Below are 21332 nucleotides of genomic sequence, written 5' to 3' on the forward strand. Positions count from 1 at the left end.
CCACATTTTGTTTCAATTGTGTCCTTTAATTTTCAGTAATCCCACTCCAGGAATTGTGATCAACAGGCCCAATGGCACGGATGTCTATCAGGGAGTCCCGAAGGACTACACTGGAGAGGTGAGTGGCTGCCGGGGGTGGAGCCAGCAGGTTTAGTTTTCATTTTAGTGATGATTTTTCCTTCTTTCTTCTGTTTCTAGAATCAGAACCTCCCTAGACTGGCTTCTGGTCAGTGTTTCACATTTGTATTAGGATTTGTGCCTGAGGAGTAAATTATGAGAGTTTTGAAAGAAAGCAGAGGAAAAGAAAATGTTTAGAATAAGTTGCAATCTACTGATAGTTACCATCTTATACTTTAGGCCTGACCATGTAGTTTCTTCCATGTTAACCTTTCTTGAGATATCACCATTAATCTGATTATACATTACCTGTGCTCTTTTATAAAAATCAGTTTTCTCCATACCAGGCTTGGTGCAAAGTAGCTCAGGATTTTTGCTGAGATAGTTTCTCATTTATTATTATTATTATTATTATTTTTTTTTTTTTTTGAGACGGAGTCTCACGCTGTTGCCCAGGCTGGAGTGCAGTGGCGCGATCTCGGCTCACTGCAAGCTCCGCCTCCCGGGTTCCCGCCATTCTCCTGCCTCAGCCTCCTGAGTAGCTGGGACTACAGGCGCCCGCCACCGCGCCCGGCTAATTTTTTGTATTTTTAGTAGAGACGGGGTTTCACTGTGGTCTCGATCTCCTGACCTTGTGATCCGCCCGCCTCGGCCTCCCAAAGTGCTGGGATTACAGGCTTGAGCCACCGCGCCCGGCCTCATTTATTACATTACATAGTGTATTATAGATATAATGGTATATTACTTCCAGAAACTTTTCTGTTCCTCCTAGTTGAGTGAGACTGTCTCAATGGACACATTTTTAAAATCACCGTAATGCCTTCATTCTCCTGGTTTTCATAGTCTGTTTTAAATGTTGGATCTTTTAGGAATTAATTATCTTTTCGATAAGAAACTTTTATCTGATGTTTAACAATTCTTTCAGTTTCATTTTATTTTATTTTTCTTTTAAAGTCAAATACAATTAAATTTAATATATCATACAGGTAAAAAGGATGATCCTATTTAATGAAATTGTTTCTGTATAGTGTTTGTTTGTTTGTTTGAGATGGAGTCTTGCACTGTTGCCCAGGCTGGAGTGCAGTGGCACAATCTTAGCTCACTGCAACCTCTGCTTCCCTGGTTCAAGTGATTTTCCTGCCTCAGACTCCATAGTAGCTGGGATTATAGGCGGGTGCCATGATGCCTGGCTAATTTTTCTACTTTCAGTAGAGGTGGAGTTTCACTGTGTTGGCCAGGCTAGCCTTGAACTCCTGACCTCAAGTGATCCGCCCACCTCGGCCTCCTAAAGTGCTAGCATTACAGGCGTGAGCCACCACACTTGGCCAAAAGTGTTTGCTCTTGAGCCTTGAGCCTTGGAATGTGCAGGCTGGTGGCGTGGGTCGGCTGCAGACTCAGCCAACTCTCTGGGTTGGAGTGACAGCTGCATCTGATTGTGGCTCCTAATTCTTTGTAGGATGTTACCCCACAAAATTTCCTTGCTGTGTTGAGAGGCGATGCAGAAGCAGTGAAGGGCATCGGATCCGGGAAAGTCCTGAAGAGGTAATGTCTGTTTACAGATACTACACTTCTCTCCATGGCTTGGGACCCCAGTATAGAGAATTGAAACAGGTGTTGTTCTATGCTCCCAGCCTGTTTACCTGTGAGAAATGACAGAGTGGAGAGTTTTGTTCTGATTTAGGACAGGTGCTTAGGGCTGTTGTTTCATGGCTTCTCTTGGCAGCCCATTTCTGCACTGAATTCACCTTGTGATCCAGGGCCCTTCATGATTAATACAATGTTCCTGTCACTTAAACTCTTCGTTCCTTGTTGTCTGGGGATCGTAGCACAGGGATGTCCCACTGCCTGTGGAGCCCCTGAGGCAGGTTTGAATCCCTGTGGCCAGATTGCAGGACCACCAGCCCTGTGCTCTGATCACAGATCAGTCCAGCGGGGAGAGGCACATTTGTAAATGCAGAGCTGACTTTCATACTGGGGAAAACGAACCCCAGCGCTTACCCTGCTGGCTGTGGGCCAGAGATGTCTTACTGTTTAGTAATTGTTCATGTGGCGTTTTTGTGTGATACCAGAGATTCCAGTAGCATGTTTCTTTTAGGCTGCAAGGGAGACCTGGGCACAAGTTAGCTCGTGTGAATTAGTGCAGAGGCCTGGTGCGGTGGCTCAGCCTGTAATCCCAGCACTTCTGGAGGCCAAGGCGGGCGGATCACTTGAGATCAGGAGTTGAAGAGCAGCCTGGTCAACATGGTGAAACCCTGTCTTTACTGAAAATACAAACATTAGCCAGGCGTGGTGGCATGTGCCTGTAGTCCCAGCTACTCTGGTGGCTGAGGCAGGAGAATTGCTTGAATCCAGGAGGTGGAGGTTGCAGTGAGGCAAGATTGTGCTACTGCACTCCAGCCTGAGCAACAGAGTAAGACTGTCTCAAAAAAAAAAAAAAAAGAAAAGAAAAACCCACACACACACTTTGGGAGGCTGAGGTGGGTGGATCACGAGGTCAGGAGTTTGAGACCAACCTGGCCAACATGGTGAAACCCCATCTCTACTAAAGATACAAAAAATTAGCTAGACGTGGTGGCGCGTGCCTATGATCCCAGCTATTTAGGAGGCTGAGGCAGGAGAATTGCTTTAATCTGGGAGGCAGAGGTTACAGTGAGCTGAGATCACGCCATTGCACTCCAGCCTGGGCAACCGGGCGAGACTCTATCTCAAAAAAAAAAAAAAAAAAATGGACATCTGTGAGGGTGAACCAAATTGGCTTCATGTAAGTTATTACATCTCTGCCACTTCGAAGCAGCGCCATCTGGGGGAAGCCCTGGTGAGGCAGGCAGGTGGTCATCCAAACTGTGTGGGCTGCAGGAGGCCTGGAGTGGCAGGCTGCCGGCCTGTGTTGAACTCATGTTGGGGAGATCTGGTTGGAGAGTGTGGCTGCCTGGGATGAGACCCAATTGCCAGAGGACCCCACTATCCACCTCACACCAGGTCTGTGTGATCGGTTGCTCAGGAAAGGCCCCTCCTCCTTTCCAGCCATACTTCAGAATGTGGAGGCTCTAGGATCTATACTGTGGTTCAGAATCACACTAAGGGGAGTGGAAGGGACAGGCCAGACACTGGGCCCTTGTGTTCATCTTCAAACCTGGTTGGGCAACTCTACTCCCCAAACTTCTTAATTTTTTGATTAGGGCAGCTTTTCAGAGAAATAGAAGTAAAAATAGAAAAAGGAAATGATTGACTTCTGATTCTTTCTTGGCAGCGGCCCCCAGGATCACGTGTTCGTTTACTTCACTGACCATGGATCTACTGGAATACTGGTTTTTCCCAATGAAGATGTGAGTTTTCTTAACATTTTAAAGACAAACTAGCAGAACAGAAAAGCAAAGTGTCGAGATTAAACCCATAGCGTGTATTTTCTAGTGTCCTGCCAGGGTTGGTTTGTACGTGTGGTGGGTGGGAGTGGGGGACAGGTTTAGCAGCTTGAAATCTATCCAAGGGCATCTCTTCCAGATGGTTTTCCCTGCATTTCTGTTCATATCGCAGCTTCAGTAGCTGTCTCAGGACGTGGGTGTATCGCACTAGACCTCAGAATAGACCAAAAGCTCTGGACAAAATAATGGGTGAAGAGATACATCCTCTTCCCCTTTTTAAGTGTGGGCATAAAACACGTGATGACATTCTTAGATTATCTTCCCCATGATTACTTCTAGGGGTTGGTAGAAAAGAGTTTATGAAGCATCATCAGAACTTTAGTAGTGAGTTATCCCGCGAATAGTTTCTCTTGATGTGTTGGTCTGAATCAATATTCTCACCTTTCAGCTTCATGTAAAGGACCTGAATGAGACCATCCATTACATGTACAAACACAAAATGTACCGAAAGGTAATTCAGCCCTTGGGGCAGCCTTGTGGGGAGGGCTGTGGGGAAAGCCGTGGGTGTAGAGCCCACAGTCCTGTGACCATCCTCCAACTGTGGGTGCTGTGTTTTCTAGAAAGGGGATCCTTCCAACCACTGGTTTCCCAGGCTGAGCCTTTCAGCTTTAGCTATTAGATTGGAATCACTGGAGAGCTTGTTAAAATAGTGTGGGCTTCGCCCCCAGAGTTTGACCCAGTAGGTCTGGGGAGGCGGCCTGAGAATTTGCCTTGTGTTTCTGTGTGATCCTGCTGCTGCTGGTCTTCGGCCCACACTTTGCAGACTCCTATTCCTAAGACTGTCCTCAATTTTGGGCAGCTGGGGAGGAAAATACCATTATCTTATTCTCACTTTGAGCCTTTCTCACCCTTATAGCACCCTTTATGGAAACTGTGTAGGGCCAGAGTTTTTGGCCGGATGCGGTGGCTCACTCCTATAGTCCCAGCACCTTAGGAGGCCGAGGCAGGAAGATCACTTGAGGCCAGGAGTTTAAGACCAGCCTGGGCAACATAGTGAGACTGTGTCTCTACCAAACAAACAAACAAACAAACAAACAAAACCCTTGCATAGGTTGGGTGATACGTGACAGTAACGCAGAAAGATGGCCTGCTGGGCTGTTTGGCCTTTGAAACTCCTCCCTGCATTGGATGGTGGAACCGTTTTCCTTAGCATCACAGGGCTCCGTTTTCTCTGCATTGTTTCAGCTAATAGATGATTTTACTCCATTAGCAATGAATAAATTTGTGTGGCAGCAGCTTCCATAGCTTCTGGCAGCAGCCTCTTTACAGCAATGTCTCCCAGAAGCAAGCCTGGAGGACTTGTTAGGAATGGGTAGAGAGAGTGGGCAGAGCTCCAGTAGCATGGCTGGAGGCCTGTACCTGGCTGGGGTGAGCTCACCTGCCCCGTCTGCCTCACAGATGGTGTTCTACATTGAAGCCTGTGAGTCTGGGTCCATGATGAACCACCTGCCGGATAACATCAATGGTAGGTGGTTGGGGTGCCGGCCTCGACCTGGGCTGGCAAGCAGGTTGCTCAAATATCGCTGACATGGAACCGAGCATTCTCCATAAGCAGGGGCTGCTGAGGGCAGCCTGGGCCATAAACATGGGGAGATACCTGCAGGTAGCTCTGGGCTTCCTCTGCTCTGGAAGAATTGGTAGTCAGGGAATAAAGAATCTGTATGTGAGCCTCACAGTGCTCTTCCAGGTTCTAGTAAAACTACTGAAGCTAAAACGACATGGGCTTTGGACCAGCCTCCATCCTTTGCAATGTGTTGGTTGCTCTCTGACCTCAAGCAGGTGACTGGCCCTCTTTGATCCTCAATTATCCCCATCTGTAAAATGGGGATAAAGATAGTATGTGTCTGTTGGGAGACTCGTATTTTAAACACTAGCATTTGTCCAGCACAATTCTAAGCCCATGGTAGAGAGATAGTAAGTGGTAGCTTTTGTATAGGTTCATTTAATCTAGATGTTTCTTCAATAAATGTCAGATCTCTCTGGAAACCAAAGTAAGCCCATACTCTTTAAGTTTCCCATGCTGTGGAAATGTCAGCATTCTTCCAGAATAGCATGGTGTCCTAAGCATGCCAGTTTGCCAATTGCTGCAAAAAACCTCTATCAGCTGACTCCTCTTTCTTCCGCATTTAATTTGAGATGAGTTATTGTAATGGAATGCACAGGGCTGGGTCCAGTTACATGTCCCTGCCCTCCTGTGCTGATCATAAGTAGCATGCTTCGATTTCACCAGGGGAGAAAGAAGGACTCAAGCTTCAAGCATAATCCAAGGCAGGAATAAAATGCGACTAAAAGATCATCTTTAATCCTCGTAGTTTATGCAACTACTGCCGCCAACCCCAGAGAGTCGTCCTACGCCTGTTACTATGATGAGAAGAGGTCCACATACCTGGGGGACTGGTACAGCGTCAACTGGATGGAAGACTCGGACGTGGTGAGCCCTTCGGGGGCTGGCGGTTCAGCGGGGGTTTAACCGTCAGACTCTGACTGTCAAAGGTCTTTAATGGTCTCATGTTTTGCAGGAAGATCTGACTAAAGAGACCCTGCACAAGCAGTACCACCTGGTGAAATCACACACCAACACCAGCCACGTCATGCAGTACGGAAACAAAGTGAGTCGGGAGCCTCGCGTGCCGGCCCTCCGTTACCTTGTGAACTAGGTGGACTTGCCTGGCATATTGATCTCTTGCTAAAGAGACACGGGATCTAGGTGAGGAATGGTTGAGGCAGGGGATGCCTCTGCCTCTCATAGCCATTCCATCCTGGGGACCTGTGGGCTTTGGAATCAGACCTTGTTAGGTTCAAACTTGCAGAGTTGTGAGGCTTTGGGCAAGTGATTTCACTTCTCTGAATTTGTTTCCTCATTGGTCAAAACCCAAGTGCACAAGGTAGCTAGGCGCATGAAAGAGGGCTGTGCCTTACTTACGCTAAACACAGGCCTAGTGTGCAGCAAGAGATCACTGACTCGAAAGCTGCTGCTCTACGGTCTGTAGGTGGTCCCCCAGCCACTCTGCACCTTGGATTTTCTGGAGTCCTGCCACTTTGCAAGCTGCAGGTTGTTACCTTTACCCTTTGGCTATAAATTGGAGACATTTTATCCTCCTCCAGATATGTCCAGAAGGGACCTCTGTGGTTAAATGGTGTTGTGGCAGGTGGCTGCTAAAAGCTTGGACCCTAAGTGAAGCTGCTGGGGCTAACGTTTGGTATGTGCAAACACCGTAACAAATGTGCAGGACCTCCCAGTTGTTCATATGCCCAAACACCATTCCCCAAGCAGCCCACCCCCAGTGGAGAGCTTGCCAGCTGAGATCTGTTCCTTGGGTGCAAGCATTGGCCTTCTAGAAGAACCTGGAGTCAGTAAATCCAGCCATTGTTAGCCCTTCAGCAGAGCATGGGCTGGGGGGCATGAGACCTGCACCCAGGGCACCATGACCTGGTCAGGCTTTTGAGCCAGTGTAGGAGAGAGTTGGAGCAGAGGGAAGGCCAGGGAAAGGTGACCCAGAGAAGGCAGGGTCAGTGGTGGCATAGCCCTGGCCACGTGGGGGCTCTGCCCTGGGCTTTCCATTCTCGTCACAGTATCCTCAGCATTGGCCATTTCTGATCTTGGTTGAGGGGTTGTGGTGAATCTTCTCCAAACTCTGTTTTTGTATAGATTTGTGTGTGTGGTATTATTGATTTTAGAACTGTCTTTAGATTATTGTTGCTTGCGTTAGGAACAGAACGCTTGCAGCATTTTCCCTTCTGATTGGGAGCCAGTCTGTAGTGACCGCTGCAGCCAAATCGAGCCTGGCCGCTCTGCCCATTTGCTAGCTCTTGATGCCAAGCATCAGCCTGGCCTCTCTGTGACCTTAGCTCTGCCCTTCCCAGTGGACCCAGACTTCAGCTCTAACCTGGGCAGACGCTTTGTACCTTCCCACTACTGGCCCTTAGGGACTTGCAGGTAAGTGCGGGTGGGTGAGCACATACAGGTCACCCGCCTGGATAGGCGGCATCCTTTGCAGGTGACATTCTTTGCCTGGAATCCTCTGCAGCAGAACTGCTATTCTTTTTATATATGAAAGGTGCTGCTGATCCATAGGCAGAGCTTGGACCAGAGCTGTCTGGTGAAAGGATAGCAGTTCTGCTGCAGAGGATATCAGGCATTTTGAGTCACTCGCTGGTAGATTTTAGGGGCTCCCATGCAATGCCTGCATACTGCTGGGGTGACTACGTCTTTTCAGGCTGCAGTTGTGGCCCTGTGGCCCTGAAAGCATGAGGAGTAAATGTGAGCCTCTGATGGAGAGGCTGGACTTGGGGTACGTTGGGCACATCTGCTCCTCCCACTCAAACCAGCTCTCTCTCTCCCTGTCTCTCTCTCGCTCTCTCTTGCTTTCTCTCTCGCTCTCTCTTGCTGTCTCTCTCCCCAGACGATCTCCACCATGAAAGTGATGCAGTTTCAGGGTATGAAGCACAAAGCCAGTTCTCCTCTCTCCCTGCCTCCAGTCACACACCTGGACCTCACCCCCAGCCCTGACGTGCCCCTCACGATCATGAAGAGGAAACTGATGAACACCAATGATCTGGAGGAGTCCAGGCAGCTCACGGAGGAGATCCAGCGGCATCTGGATGTGAGTAGGGGTGAAAGGAGCAGTGCCCAGGTGCTGTCCCCAGCCCAGGTAGGCAGCATGCATGAGCACGGCCCTGCCTCCTGACCATTCTCCCTGCCATGCAGGAGTGTGTGGGGACAGAAGCCAGCCTCCGTCCTCCATGTAACGGAAGCGGGTGGGCGGAGCCGTGGTTGCCTCCCATCTTCATGAGTAACCTTGACCTCTTCGGCAGTAGGGAGCAGTGGAATGGGGGCCGTCTCCCCTGTATCGTGCCAAGAAGCCATGTACATGGGTGTTTCCCTCTTTTATACCTTGTTGCTTAGAGGATATTTTTATTTTGTTGCTTATTAAGTTATTAGCTAATCATATTCATTTTAAAAATCCAGAGCCAGGTACTAGGCATGTGCTTCTAGTCCCAGCTACTGAGGGGGCTGAAGCAGGAGGATTCCTTGAGTCTGGTCAGCTTGGGCAACCAGTAAAACCCTTTCTCTTAAACAAAACAAAAAAAAAAATTCCAATCCACAAAAATTTCTGCTATTCTCAGAAAAACATAGTCATGCCTAAAATTCTTTCTAAAAATTTCTGCTATTCTCAGAAAAACATAGTCATGCCTAAAATTCTTTCTAAAGTGCTATGCCGTCCTTTCCAATCACTGAGTCTGTATCAGTAGCTCATCAGTGTGTTTGGAGCTGGCAGAATTGCTGTGTAAATTACAGCTGTGCGCTCACTGGAATGCTGGGCAGAGGGCTGTCTGTCCCTTCCCACAAAGCCAGCTTTGTTAACTCTTGTCCCCATTGTCAGGATAGCACAGTGATGGATGTGCTGAAATATGGCCTGAGTTTTCTAGGCAAGTTTTTTTTTGTGGTTTTTTTTTTTTTTTTTTTTGAGACAGAGTCTTGCTCTGTCGCCAGGCTGGAGTGCAGTGGTGTGATCTCGGCTCACTGCAACCTCCGCCTCCCGGGTTTAAGTGATTCTCCTGCCTCAGTCTCCCGAGTAGCTGGGATTACAGGCACGTGCCACCACGCCCAGCTAATTTTTGTATTTTTAGTAGAGATGAGGTTTCACCATGTTGGTCAGACTGGTCTCGAACTCCTGACCTCAGGTGATCCACCTATCTAGGCAGGATTCCTTTTTGTAATCAGTGTGGTTTGTTTTAAATGCATATATCTAATTATCCCCAAAATTGGTACCCTGTGTGTGACAGCTGTATTAACCAGGACATATTTTTAGTTGCTGTCAAATGCAGTGTAGTACAGTAGTTCTCAGACTTTTTATTCTTAGGCCTCTTTATTTTTTAATTTTTTTATAGAGCTGGGGGTCTCCCTGTGTTGCCCAGGCTGGTCTTAAACTCCTGAGCTCAAGTGATCCTCCCACCTGGGCCCCGAAAATATTGGGATTACGGAAGTGGGCCACTCACCCGGCCAGACCCCTTTATACTCTTTAAATTATTCATCCCAAAGGGCTTTTGTTCATGGTGGGTTATGTCTATTGATATTTATTGCATTAAATTAGGATGAGATGAAAGGACATTTTTGATGGTTCACAGAAACTGAACCAGAGGTTTTGTTTTTTTTTGTTGGTTTTTTTTTGAGATGGAGTTCTGCTCATGCTGCCCAGGCTGGAGTGCAGTGGTGTGATCTCAGCTCACTGCAACCTCTGCTTCCTGGGTTCAAGCGATTCTCCTGCCTCAGCCTCCCAAGTAGCTGGGATTACAGGCATCTGCCACCATGCCCAGCTAACTTTTGTATGTTTAATAGAGACCGGGTTTCACCATGTTGGCCAGGCTGGTCTCAAACTCCTGGCCTCAGGTGATCCACCTGCGTCAGCCTCCCAAAGTGCTGGGATTACAGGCATCAGCCACCACACCCGGCTCAAGAGTTTTCTTACGTTTGCTTAAACAACTGTGTAAATCATATAGGACTTCTTTGGTATCTGCTGCCAATTAGAAAACTATTTCTAAGACCATTTAACTATTGCATAATTATACTTTTATGTAAAGTAAAAGATTATTGTGAAAAAATTAAAACTAAGATTTAAAAATATTTAACTCATTTACAAATAACAATATTTGTAACAAATAACATTTTGCATTAATATTTTTCTATGAAAAATAACCATTTTCCAAAACAAAAACCACTTTGGTGAGAAGAGTGGCATTGCTTTACATTTGTGTGGAATCTCTTTTGTGTCCGGCATTACTAGAAGACAGCTGGATCCTTGAACTGGCTTCTGCTTTCGCTGTTGGGTGCTGTTCTTTTGGCTGAAGTGTAAGAAGAAAATCCAGCCTTGTAAAGATACAGAGTTGAGGAAGGGAAGACCTTCCGGAGCCTGAGAGCTCTTGGGGAGTCTGGTTCCGGACCACGCCGGGGAACTGCTGGTCTGACACACAGTGGGTGGAGGGTCTTTGTGGAATGCAGATATGAAGCAGACCAACCCTGGCTGGAGAGCGGGTAGGACAGAACTTGCTTGTAGAGCAAAGGTTTTTTTTTTTTTAGTTTTTTAAAATTTTTATTTTAATAGAGGCAGGGTCTCACTGTGTTGCCCAGGCTGATCTGGAACTGCTGGCCTCAAGTGATCCTACTGCCTCAGCCTCCCAAAGTGCTGGGATTACAGGCGTGAGCCACCACGCCCGGCCGCAGTGGTTGTTTTTTGATACAAATGTTTGCATCATGCTGGAAGATCCCCAAGAGGCAGGTCTTTCTGGCCGTCGCAGAAGTGGGCACAGACATCTTTGGCCTTTCTCGGAATGCATTGATTGTTATTTCCTCGAACCTGCGGGAGGCTGAGGGCTGTGTGGAGAAGCCTTTGAATGCACTTCTCACTGTTCCTGGCTCCCCGAGAGACCGCGTTCAGGGAGGCACATTCTGACAGGCCGCGTTTCTCCCCAGGCCAGGCACCTCATTGAGAAGTCAGTGCGCAAGATCGTCTCCTTGCTGGCAGCGTCCGAGGCTGAGGTGGAGCAGCTCCTGTCCGAGAGAGCCCCGCTCACAGGGCACAGCTGCTACCCAGAGGCCCTGCTGCACTTCCGGACCCACTGCTTCAACTGGCACTCCCCCACGGTGAGCCGGCGGGGCTCTCCCCACGTCTGGAATCCAGAAGCTGAATTCATATTGTCCCCCGGCAGTCACACCGGATGGACAACTTTATAGAAGGTTCCATCCAGGCTGAGAAACAGTGGGCTCATTTCAGAGAGGACGAAGGTTGTCCAAATTCACTGATTTTAAATCTTGGCCCCGGAACACTCCTCTCGTCCCAGTGGTAGGAGAGTTTACCAGAGCCATAGATGACAGATGACAGCTCTCACTTCTAGTTTGAAAAACGGTTACTTCTCTTCACACTTCTGCTGTCCCTGCCAATCCCCGCCCTCGCCTCTGCCCCTCACACCAGCCACACACATCTTCTGCCTTCTGGCTCTGTTCTGACCTCTTCCCAAGACAGCTGAGGTCAGGTGTGGCCCATGGAGGAGAAGTGCTGAGTTTCTGCAGATGTAGAATTGGAAGGCAGCTGAAAAGCCTCCTGGTCAGTAGCATGTGGTGCTTCGATCCTTCTCGAGAAAGGTTGGCAAACCGGCCTACAGGCCTGTTTCTCCCTCATAACCTGTTTTTGTAAATAAAGTTTTATTGGGGCCGGGCGTGGTGGCTCGTGTCTGTAATCCCAGCACGTTGGGAGGCCCAGGTGGGTGGATCACCTGAAGTCAGGAGTTCCAGACCAGCCTGGCCAACATGGTAAGACCTCGTCTCTACTAAATATACAAAAATTAGCCAGACGCGGTGGTGCACGCCCATAATCCCAGCTACTCGGGAGGCTGAGGCAGGAGAATCACTTGAACCAGGGAGGTGGCAGTTGCAGTGAGCCGAGATTGTGCCACTATACCGTAGCCTGGGAGACAGAGTGAAACTCTGTCTCCAAAAAAAAATGTTTTTTATTGGAACATAGCCACATCCTGCTCAGTTCCCTGTTGTCCCTGGCTTTCACACTGGGGCAGAGTTGAGGTAGCTCGACTTTACCCCTCCAGTCTTCGTTTGTTTTTCTTTTTTTTTTAAATGCAGTTTTGCTCTTTTTGCCAAGGCTGGAGTGCAGTGGCATGATCTCAGCTCACTGCAACCTCTGCCTTCTGGGTTCAAGTGATTCTCCTGCCTCAGCCTCCCCAGTAGCTGGGATTACAGGCATGCACCACCACGCCTGGCTAATTTTTGTATGTTTAGTAGAGATGGGGTTTCACCATGTTGTCCAGGCTGGTCTTAGAACTTCTGACCTCAGGCAATCCATTTACCTCGGCCTCCCAAAGTGCTGGGATTACAAGCATGAGCCACCGCACCCGGCCCGGTCTGGGTTTTTTGACCTTTGGAGTCATGCACAGTGAACCTCTTCCTTTGTTCTCATAGAGTTCTTGGGTTCCCCTGAAGTTTGTTTCAAGATAAACATCCCCGCTGCTTCACTCCTCCCTGGTGTGATCCAGTGTGGCTTTCATGCACCATCCATCTCCCTCGCTGGTGTGTCCCTCCCAGAATAAGGTTCCCAGAATCAAAAGGCAGACTTCACGGGGAGATCCCAGGCCATGGCGGGGAGCAGAGCCATCGGGAGTTCCCCGTCAGGAGTCCTGCCCTCAGATTTGAGAGTGCAGAGCCCCGCCAGACACCCTCGCCCCCACTTGCTTGCAAACCCTGGCATGTGTGCCTCTTTCCTGGGGGATAGTCCATAAATATCACCAGATTATCTAAAGGTTGGGAAAGGATCCATGAACCAAAGTAGGGCAAGAGCCACTGGCCAAGAAGCTTTCCCTCTGTAACTGCAAAAGCGGAGTGGATTGTGTGGTGAGATGGGGATGTTTCATTCCGTCTTGTTTGTTTTCTCCCAGTATGAGTATGCGTTGAGACATTTGTACGTGCTGGTCAACCTTTGTGAGAAGCCGTATCCGCTTCACAGGTAACTAACGCAGCGGTGGCACTTGGAAGGTCGATGTCATTCTGAAAGCAGAAGGGGCTGCCATCCTCTTCTGCAACTGGGCAGTTTCACTTCTGCCAGGAGCTCCCTCCAGCTTTCCTCTAGAGCCATTTGTCAGTGGGGTCCCGAAGCCGCGTTCTTAGTGACAGCTGCTGGGCGGGCCTGTCCTAACTGCCTGCCTGCTGCATGTGGGTTTGTGTTTGTCTGCCTTTCTTCAGAGTTGACACGGTTCACCAAGTTCTTCTTCCTGTCTGTCGCAGGATAAAATTGTCCATGGACCACGTGTGCCTTGGTCACTACTAAAGAGCTGCCTCCTGGAAGCTTTTCCAAGTGTGAGTGCCCCACTGATTGTGTCCTGATCAGAGACTGGAGAGGCGGAGTGAGGAGCCCCCCGCTGCTCCGGGCCCTCCTGGGGAGCCCCCACTCCAGGGCTCGCTCCAGGGCCTTCTTCACAGGATGACTTGCTCACTATTACCTACTTCCCCAGTCTCTTCTGCAAAACTACAAATTGGGGTGGGGAAAGCTCCGTATCGAGAAGGCTCGTATTTGCTTCCTAGGAGGTTTGTTGTTTTGTTTTGTTTTTGCCCGTTAGTTTTAAGGAGCAGGAAGTTCATGGGGGCTTCTGACGTAGCCCCTCACAAAAGGAGTCTTTATTCTGAGAAATTTGAACCAAAACCTCTTTCAATCTTCACAATGATTTTATTGAAGAGGGCCTCAAGCCCCAAATGGAAAACTGTTTTTAGAAATTATTATGATTTTTGATTGCTTTTGTATTTAATTCTGCAAGTGTTCAAGTCTTAAAAAATAAAGATTTATAACAGAACCCAAATACTCTCTTCCGACCCTGACTTTGTGGTTGATATTCCTGCACCTCCTAGCGGGGGCCTCCTCCATCATCGTCTTTTCCAGCCTCATCACCCCAGGTCTCCCCTCCCGCTGCTCTGCTGTTTTCTGCTCGTCTGTACTCCTTGGGCTCTGCAACCTCCTGTGCCTTTGTTCCTTGCTGTTCCTCCTGCCCTGGAATGCCTTTCCCATCTCCTCTGCAGACCCACCAGGGACAGTTTAAAGTACCCTTCTTTCCTCCAACCTTCCTCACCTTCTCCTCCCCACTCATCAAAAGTTGTTTCTGGCCGGGTGCGGTGGCTCACGCCTGTAATCCCAGCATTTTGGGAGGCTGAGGTGGGTGGATCACCTGATGTCAGGAGTTCGAGACCAGCCTGGGCAACATAGCGAAATCCTGTCTCTACTAAACATATAAAAATTAGCCGGCTGTGGTGGCTCATGCCTGTAGTCCCAGCTACTCGGGAGGCTGAGGCAGGGAATCGCTTGAACCCAGGAGGCGGAGGTTATAGTGAGCCGAGATCACGCCACTGTACTCCAGCCTGAGAGACAGAGTGAGACTCCGTCTCAAAAAAAAGTTGTTTTTATTTAGGATCTTGAAAGTGAAGAGCACCCCTTCCATGATTAGGGGAGACACAAGATAGAAATAAAGATTTTATTACTTACAGGATCTGGGATGTACACAGCACAGCTGGAAGCCACACAAATACACACACATCTTTTCAGTGGGGATGTTTCATACATTTATAATATGGTTAGATTATATTGTAGTAGTCTGTGTTCCATCTTGGGATCCCCTAACTTCCTAAGTGATATTTTAAAATCTGCACACATCAAGGTTCACTCTTTGAACTATGAAGTTCTATCTATTTTGGCAAATGCAAAATGTCCAATATCCAAAAATCCCCTGTGTTTGATTCAACCGTTGTGTGGACTTAGGTTTTCAATGTAGTTGTATGGATCGTATGGTAAGACTCTTTAGCGCTGTGAGAAATTGCCAAAGTGCCATCCAAAGCGGATGCAGTGTCCTGTATTCCCAGCAGCAATGAATGCAAGTTCCTCATGCCCTGCCTCCTCACCAGCTTGTGTCAGTTTTTCGGATTTTGGCCATTCTCATAAGTGTGTAGTAATCTCTCATTTTAATGTGCAATTCCTTAATGACAAGTCACATTGAGCATCTTTTCGTATACTTATCTGCCCTCTGTGCATTTTCTTGGGTGAGCTTATGCCAATTTTTTTTTTTCTGGTGTCTAATTCCAGATTAATTTGCCCATTTTTTAGTTGGGTGTTTGTTTTCTTACTGTTGAGGTTTAAGAGTTCTTTGCATTCTTTGGATCCTAGTCCTTTATCAGATATGTGTTTTGCAAATATGTTCTTTCAGTTTGTGGCTTGTCTCTTCGTTTCCCTAACTGTGTCTTTTGCAGATCAGAAGTTTTTAATTTTAATAAAGGCCAATTTACTTTTTCCTTCATGGATTTTGTTTTTGGTATCTTTGATTTCTTTTCTTTTCCTTCCCTTTCTCTCTCCTTCCCTTACTTTTTTTTCCCTTTTTCTTTTTTTTTTTTTGAGACAGGATCTCACTCTGTTGCCCAGGCTGGAGTGCAGTGGCGTGATCTTGACTCATTGCAGCCTCCACCTCCAGGGTTCCAGCGATTCTCCTGCCTCAGCCTCCTGAGTAGCTGGGATTACAGGCACGTGCCACCACACCCGGCTAATTTTTGTATTTTTTAGTAAAGATGGATTCACCATGTTGGCCAGGCTGGTCTTGAACTACTGACCTTGGGTGATCTGCCCACCTTGGCCTCCCAAAGTGCTGGGATTAAAGGCATGAGCCACCACACCCAGCCCCTTCTTTCCTTCCTTCCTTCCTTCCCTCGTTCCTTCCTTTCTTTCTCTCTTTCTTCCCTCTTGTCTCCTCTTCTTTCTTTTCTTTTCTTCTTTTGTATTAAAGAGACAGGATCTCACTCTGTCACCTAGGCCTGGAGTGCAGTGGCACCATCACAGCTCACTGCAACCTCGAATTCCTGGGCTCAAGGGATCCTCCCCCCTCAGCCTTTCTAGTAGTTAGGATTACAAGCAAACGCCATCACACTTGGCTTCCATTTCCTCCTCCTCTTCCTCCTCCTCTTCTTCTTCTTTTTTTTTTTTTTTTTTTTAGACAGAGTCTCACTCTGCAGCCCAGGCTGGAGTACAGTGGCGCGATCTCGGCTCACTGCAACCTCCACCTCCCAGGCTCAAGTGATTCTACCGCATCAGCCTCCTGAGTAGATGGGATTACAGGCATGTACCACCATGCTCGGCTAATTTTTGTAGTTTTAGTAGAGACAGGGTTTCGTCATGTTGGCCAGGCTGGTCTCAAAACTCCTGACCTCAGGTGATTTGCCTGCCTCGTCCTCCCAAAGTGCAAGGATTACAGGTGTGAGCTAGGGTGCCTGGCCCTATTTCTTTTGTATTGAAAAATATTTTATCAGCCATCTTGATGACTCACGTCTATGATCCCAGCTACACACCTCCTATTAGGTATTAGGTGTATTACTTGAGGCCAGGAGTTCAAGGCCTGTCTGGGCAACAACATAGTGAGACCTGTCAAAGAAAGAAAAAAAGAAAAGAAAAGAGTGAGAGAGAGAGAGAGAAAGAAAGAGAGAGGGAGGGAGGGAGGGAGGAAGGGAAGGAAGGAAGGGGAGAAGGAAAAGAAAAGAGAGAGAAAAAAGAAAAAGAGAAAGAAAGAGGGAGAGAGAGGGAGGGAGGGAGAGACAGAGAAAAAGAAACAGAAAGGAAAGAAAGAAAGAAGAAAGAGAAAAAGAAAAAGGAAAGAAGAAAGAGAAAAAAAGAAAAAGGAAGGAAGGAAAAGAGAGACAGAAAAAAGAGGGAGAGAGGGAGGGAGAGAGAGAGAAAAAAAGGAAAGAAAGAAAAAAAGAAAGAAAGGAAGAAAAAGAAAGGAAGGAAGGAAGAAAGAAAGGAATTTGCTGGGCATGGTGGTGCACACCTGTAGTCTGAGCTACCTGGGAGGCTAAGGCAGGAAGACCACTTGAGCCCAGGAGTTGGAGGCTGCAGTGGGCAACAGAGCAAAATCCCGTCTTTAAAAAGAAAAAAACTAAAATAAGAAAATAAGAAAAAAATCCTCTTTTCCAAATAATGCATTTTTAGTTGTGTTTCTATGATCTTGTGTTCTTCTCAGTTTTTATTTCTGAAATGATTCTTTCTAATTTTTTCCTCAGTTCTATTATCTAAGTTTTCCTAATTCCAATTTAGGTTATTCTTTCATGTCTTTAACATTATTTATTTATTAATTGTTGAGATAGGGTCTTGTTATGTTGCCCAGGCTGGTCTTGAACTTCTGGGCTCAGGCGATCCTCCTGTTTCAGACTCCCAAGTAGCTGGGATTATAGACATGCGCCACTGCATCACACATCTTGTATCAATTTTTTTCATGTTTCTTAGCTCTTTTTGACCAGCACATTTCATTTTTTAGCTGTTTAGGAGCCACATCTTTGTAGTATGTTTACATTGTCCCCAGGAGAACTGGTCACTGCATTTCACCGAGGACAAGTCATGAAGTCAGCTGAGGTGGCTGCAGCCTTTCATGGGAGATGGTCACCAAGCCAGCCAGGAGGACTGGAAGTAGGGCCTGGGTGCTTGCTATGAGACAAGCAAGGACTTCCTGGAGGCAGAAGCGCCCTCCCCTCTGCAGAATATTTGATCCTTAACAGGGACAGAGGCCCCTGTTGACCCCACATCTACTTGGTGTCCTGCGTGCCCCTCACACTCCACACACCCAAAGCTGATGCATTTTGTTTGCCCTCCAGCCTGCATTCCCCGCTGGCTGAGCTGATAGCACCGCCCCTCATCACAGCATCCAAGCCAGAAATCTGGAAGTTTTCTCTAGGATCCTTTCTCTCCTTTCACACATTCCAGTCGGCCACCACATTCTGCTGATTTTCCATGTTCAACATTTCCCAAACTTAACTCTGCCTCCCATCCCACAGCCCTTTCCCCGTTCATACCTCCCCTCCTGGCCAGAGTGCCAGGGCAGGACTCAGCAGAGCCTCCCCTGCCTCAACCTGGCTCCTCTAATCCGGTTCCTAGTTATGGGCGGAGGATTTCCAGACTCCGTCTGCTGCCAATCAAGACCATTCAGGGCCTGGTCCAACCTGCTCACTCAGGCCCATCTCCCACTTCTCGTCTCAGGCTTTATGTTTAAGCGACCTTGAAGTGGCTGGTTCCCCTGCATACCGCATAGTCTTATTACTGTTTCCATGATTTTTCACTGTCTTCCTTCTTCATTGTCAAGAACTGCCGGGAATCTGGGGTTTTACCCACTTGCAGGCCATCAAGGCAGCCTGTGCAGTCTCATAGGTGCTGGCAGATAAGAGACTCCAGTGTCAAAGACAAAGGACTCTATGAGACACGGCGCAGCAGGGTGCACGAGCCTCATGTTTGCTTTGACGACTCCTACCTGTCAGGTCCCCTGAGTGTTACAGGTGGACCCGGGTGGATGCTGAGCACACAGTGGGTCCGTGTCACGACTCAGAAATCTCAAGCTTGGGAAACTCAATCATTTAGAGAAGGTGGCTAGCACTCCTGCCCACGTTTTGCCCTGGAAGGAGACATTATTCTCCAAAGTGAGAAGTATGATTTTATCATCCTCGTCAGGAGAAAAAATCTGCTGTCTTCCCAGGAGGGAGAAACTATCCGGATCTTCCGAGATAAGCAATCTTAAAAACACAGTCTGGAATAAAAGCTGCCAATGACTTTTCAGTATACATGCAGAAATGCAAGTGACCCATGGAAAATTGTCTTCAAATAGTCTAGAAGGGGTTCTTCGGTTCCCGTCTGCTCTGCTCTGGCCAACCTCCACCTTTCAAGACCTAGTGCAGACACCCCTCTCTCCAGGATGCCCTCTTACCTTGCTCCAGGCTGGTTACACGCCATCCATTCTGCAGGACCCGTAAAGTACTGTGCCTTCTGCTGGTCACATTGAACAGAAAGTAGCCCCATTGCTCAGCAACCCCCAGATTTGAGTCCTGTACTCACTCTAGACCATAAAATCCCTTCACACAGATTTGGAAAAGATGTCCCTTCCTCTGAGTGGACATGGGCCCAAAGACAGGGTGCAGGCTCTGATTTCAGCCCCACTTGTCCCCTCAGCCATGCAACTTTGGCAGTGAACACCCTCCGTGCCCGTATGTGCTAGCCTTGAGTTGATTTACCATTTCAAGAAGATCTGAGACTTCCCCCGCCTGCCCCCACCCAGGAACTTGGAGGATCCCTGCAACTAGCCTGGGAAGTTAGGATATAATATGCATTGTCATTTTAAGAATGGGGAAACCGAGGCACAAAGCCGTTAAGGACGTGCATAGGGCTTGCAGCTGGCGTGGAGTCCAGGTCTTCTTGCTCTAGTTCAGTTTTCCCCACTGTATTGCTGAGTAGGTTTTCTGACCCTGAAGTCAAACATCTCAGTTTCCTGCTAGCTTAGGGCTGCGTGGGGCTGCAAAGATGAGGTTCCTGTACAGCTTTCCTGGAAGCCAGCATTTCCCAGCAAACTGGGGAGGAGAAAAGCCGCCACTGGGAGGTGGCACTTTTCTCTCCAAGGCCCTGCTCCACGTGACCTTCCTGTGACGGTAGGGCCTGCTGCCAGCCACAGCTGCTCCCTCTCCTCCACCTGATGATCCCTCTTAGCAGGAGGCATCTGAGTCCTGGATCCCGGCCAGCTGAGCGGGTACCTGGCAACCAGACTCACAAATGTGTGCCCGGCTTTGCAGACACGGCCTCGGGCCTGCTGGGGGGGGGGGGCAGGCTCATCTGTGAGTGTATGTGGGGTGAGGGAAGGGGTGTCTACCCTGCACCCAGGGGACCCCCCCCAACTGCTCCTCTGGCTGTCCCCTGCCCCCGGGTTTCTGTTTCTCTCTATCCACCTCATCTGTGGGTCTGGACCCTGACAGAAGAAACTTGCTTATTCCTGAGGAGAAGGCGGTACACCCCATTAAGGGGTTGTGGGGCCATCCAAGGCCAGGCCTCTTCAGTGTCAGTTTGGGACATTTCATGGCAGGTAGGACATTGTGCCCAGCCATCATGGGAGGGCCAAGGGGATGGGGAGGCACAGGGCCAGGCATGCCCGGTCTCTCTGTGAAAACCCTGGGTGGCTTCTCCCAGCACTGCTGGGCCAGTCCCACCCACAGGCTGTGAAGTGTAAAAGCACAGGAAGGAGGGAGCCAGCCGGCCATGGGGAGAGGGACAAATGCCAGGGAGGAGACACAGACAGACCCTGTCACACATCACGGCCTGTGGCCAGGTCACCCTTGGACACACACACGCCCAGCTCTGGACTCCTCAGCCCTCGCTTGGGGCTGCGGAGATGCCCGGGCTCATCAGTTGCATCCTGGGCCCGGCAGTCAGATTACAATGGCCACTGCCTCAGTCAGGGCCCCCAGGAACTGGGGTTTGACAGCCAAGGCTTGTCCGACTTTGGTTTTCTACAGATACGTCACTTGGGATGCGGCATGAGGGCAGGATAGAGAGCCACAGGTTGAGGGTCAGACTCATTTTGCTGACATGAACTGGGCAGGACAAGTCAACCCTGCTATAGACTAAATAGTGTCCCTCCAAAAATGTGTATGTCGCAGCCCTAACCCCCAGCACCCCAGGGCATGTGCGCGTGTGTGCCTGCCCTGAGGCTAATGCTGGGGTCCACCTGTCAGGAGAGGCCAGGGAGCCCTCGTGAGCCCCCAGAGAGCAAGAGAGGGGTTACCTGGAGCCTTTTCATCTGGATGCCTCTGTCCCCAGGGAGCTGTGATTGAGAAAATGGGAAGGTGACTGCGTTTGGAGACAGAGCTTTTGAAGAGATGATTAAAGTTAGGCTGGGCACAGTGGCTCATGCCCATAACCCCAGCATTTTGGGAGGCCGAGGCAACGGATCACTCAAGGTCAGCAGTCCAACACCAGCCCAGCCAACATGGCGAAACTCCGTCTCTACTAAAAGCAAAAAAATCAGCTGGGCATGGTGCTGGGCACCTATAATCCCAGCTACTCTGGAGGCTGAGGCAGGAGAATTGCTTGAACCCGGGAGGCAAAGGTTACAGTGAGCCGAGATCGTGCCACTGCACTCCAGCCTGGCAACAGAGCGAGACTCTGTCTCAGAAAAAAATAAAATAAAACAAAAAAAGAATAAATAAATAAATAAAGTTAAATAAGGCCATTCAGGTGGGCCCTAATCCAATACAACTGATGTCCTTATAAGAAGAGACACCAGGGATGTGTGACCAGGGAGGAGACTGAGTGAGGGCGCTGAGAGAAGGTGGCCTCTGCCAGCTCAGGAGGGAGGTCTCAGGAAAAACCAACCCTGCAACACCTTGGTCTTGAACTTCCAGCCTTCCGAACTGTGAGAAAATGAGTGTCTGTTAAGCTCCCCATTCTGTGGCACTTTGCT

General features: G+C 48.7%; 1 protein-coding gene across 3 annotated transcripts in view; it reads left to right on the plus strand.

Annotated features, from left to right (window-relative positions):
- Nucleotides 1–13895, plus strand: part of LGMN (legumain) — a 1022235-nt gene extending 1008340 nt beyond the window's left edge. For all 3 annotated transcript variants that reach the window (XM_050799123.1, XM_050799122.1, XM_050799124.1), the window contains 11 exons: nt 37–118; nt 1574–1659; nt 3368–3443; nt 3928–3990; nt 4938–5004; nt 5852–5970; nt 6059–6148; nt 7943–8143; nt 11011–11181; nt 12981–13048; nt 13327–13895. In XM_050799123.1, the coding sequence (XP_050655080.1) occupies nt 37–118; nt 1574–1659; nt 3368–3443; nt 3928–3990; nt 4938–5004; nt 5852–5970; nt 6059–6148; nt 7943–8143; nt 11011–11181; nt 12981–13048; nt 13327–13369 (1066 nt within the window). In that variant the 3' untranslated portion in view covers nt 13370–13895. The remainder of the gene's footprint in view (nt 1–36; nt 119–1573; nt 1660–3367; nt 3444–3927; nt 3991–4937; nt 5005–5851; nt 5971–6058; nt 6149–7942; nt 8144–11010; nt 11182–12980; nt 13049–13326) is intronic.
- The last annotated feature ends 7437 nt before the right edge of the window (nt 13896–21332 follow it).

Source organism: Macaca thibetana, chromosome 7, assembly GCF_024542745.1.
Source record: "Macaca thibetana thibetana isolate TM-01 chromosome 7, ASM2454274v1, whole genome shotgun sequence".
Classification (NCBI taxonomy): Eukaryota; Metazoa; Chordata; class Mammalia; order Primates; family Cercopithecidae; genus Macaca; species Macaca thibetana.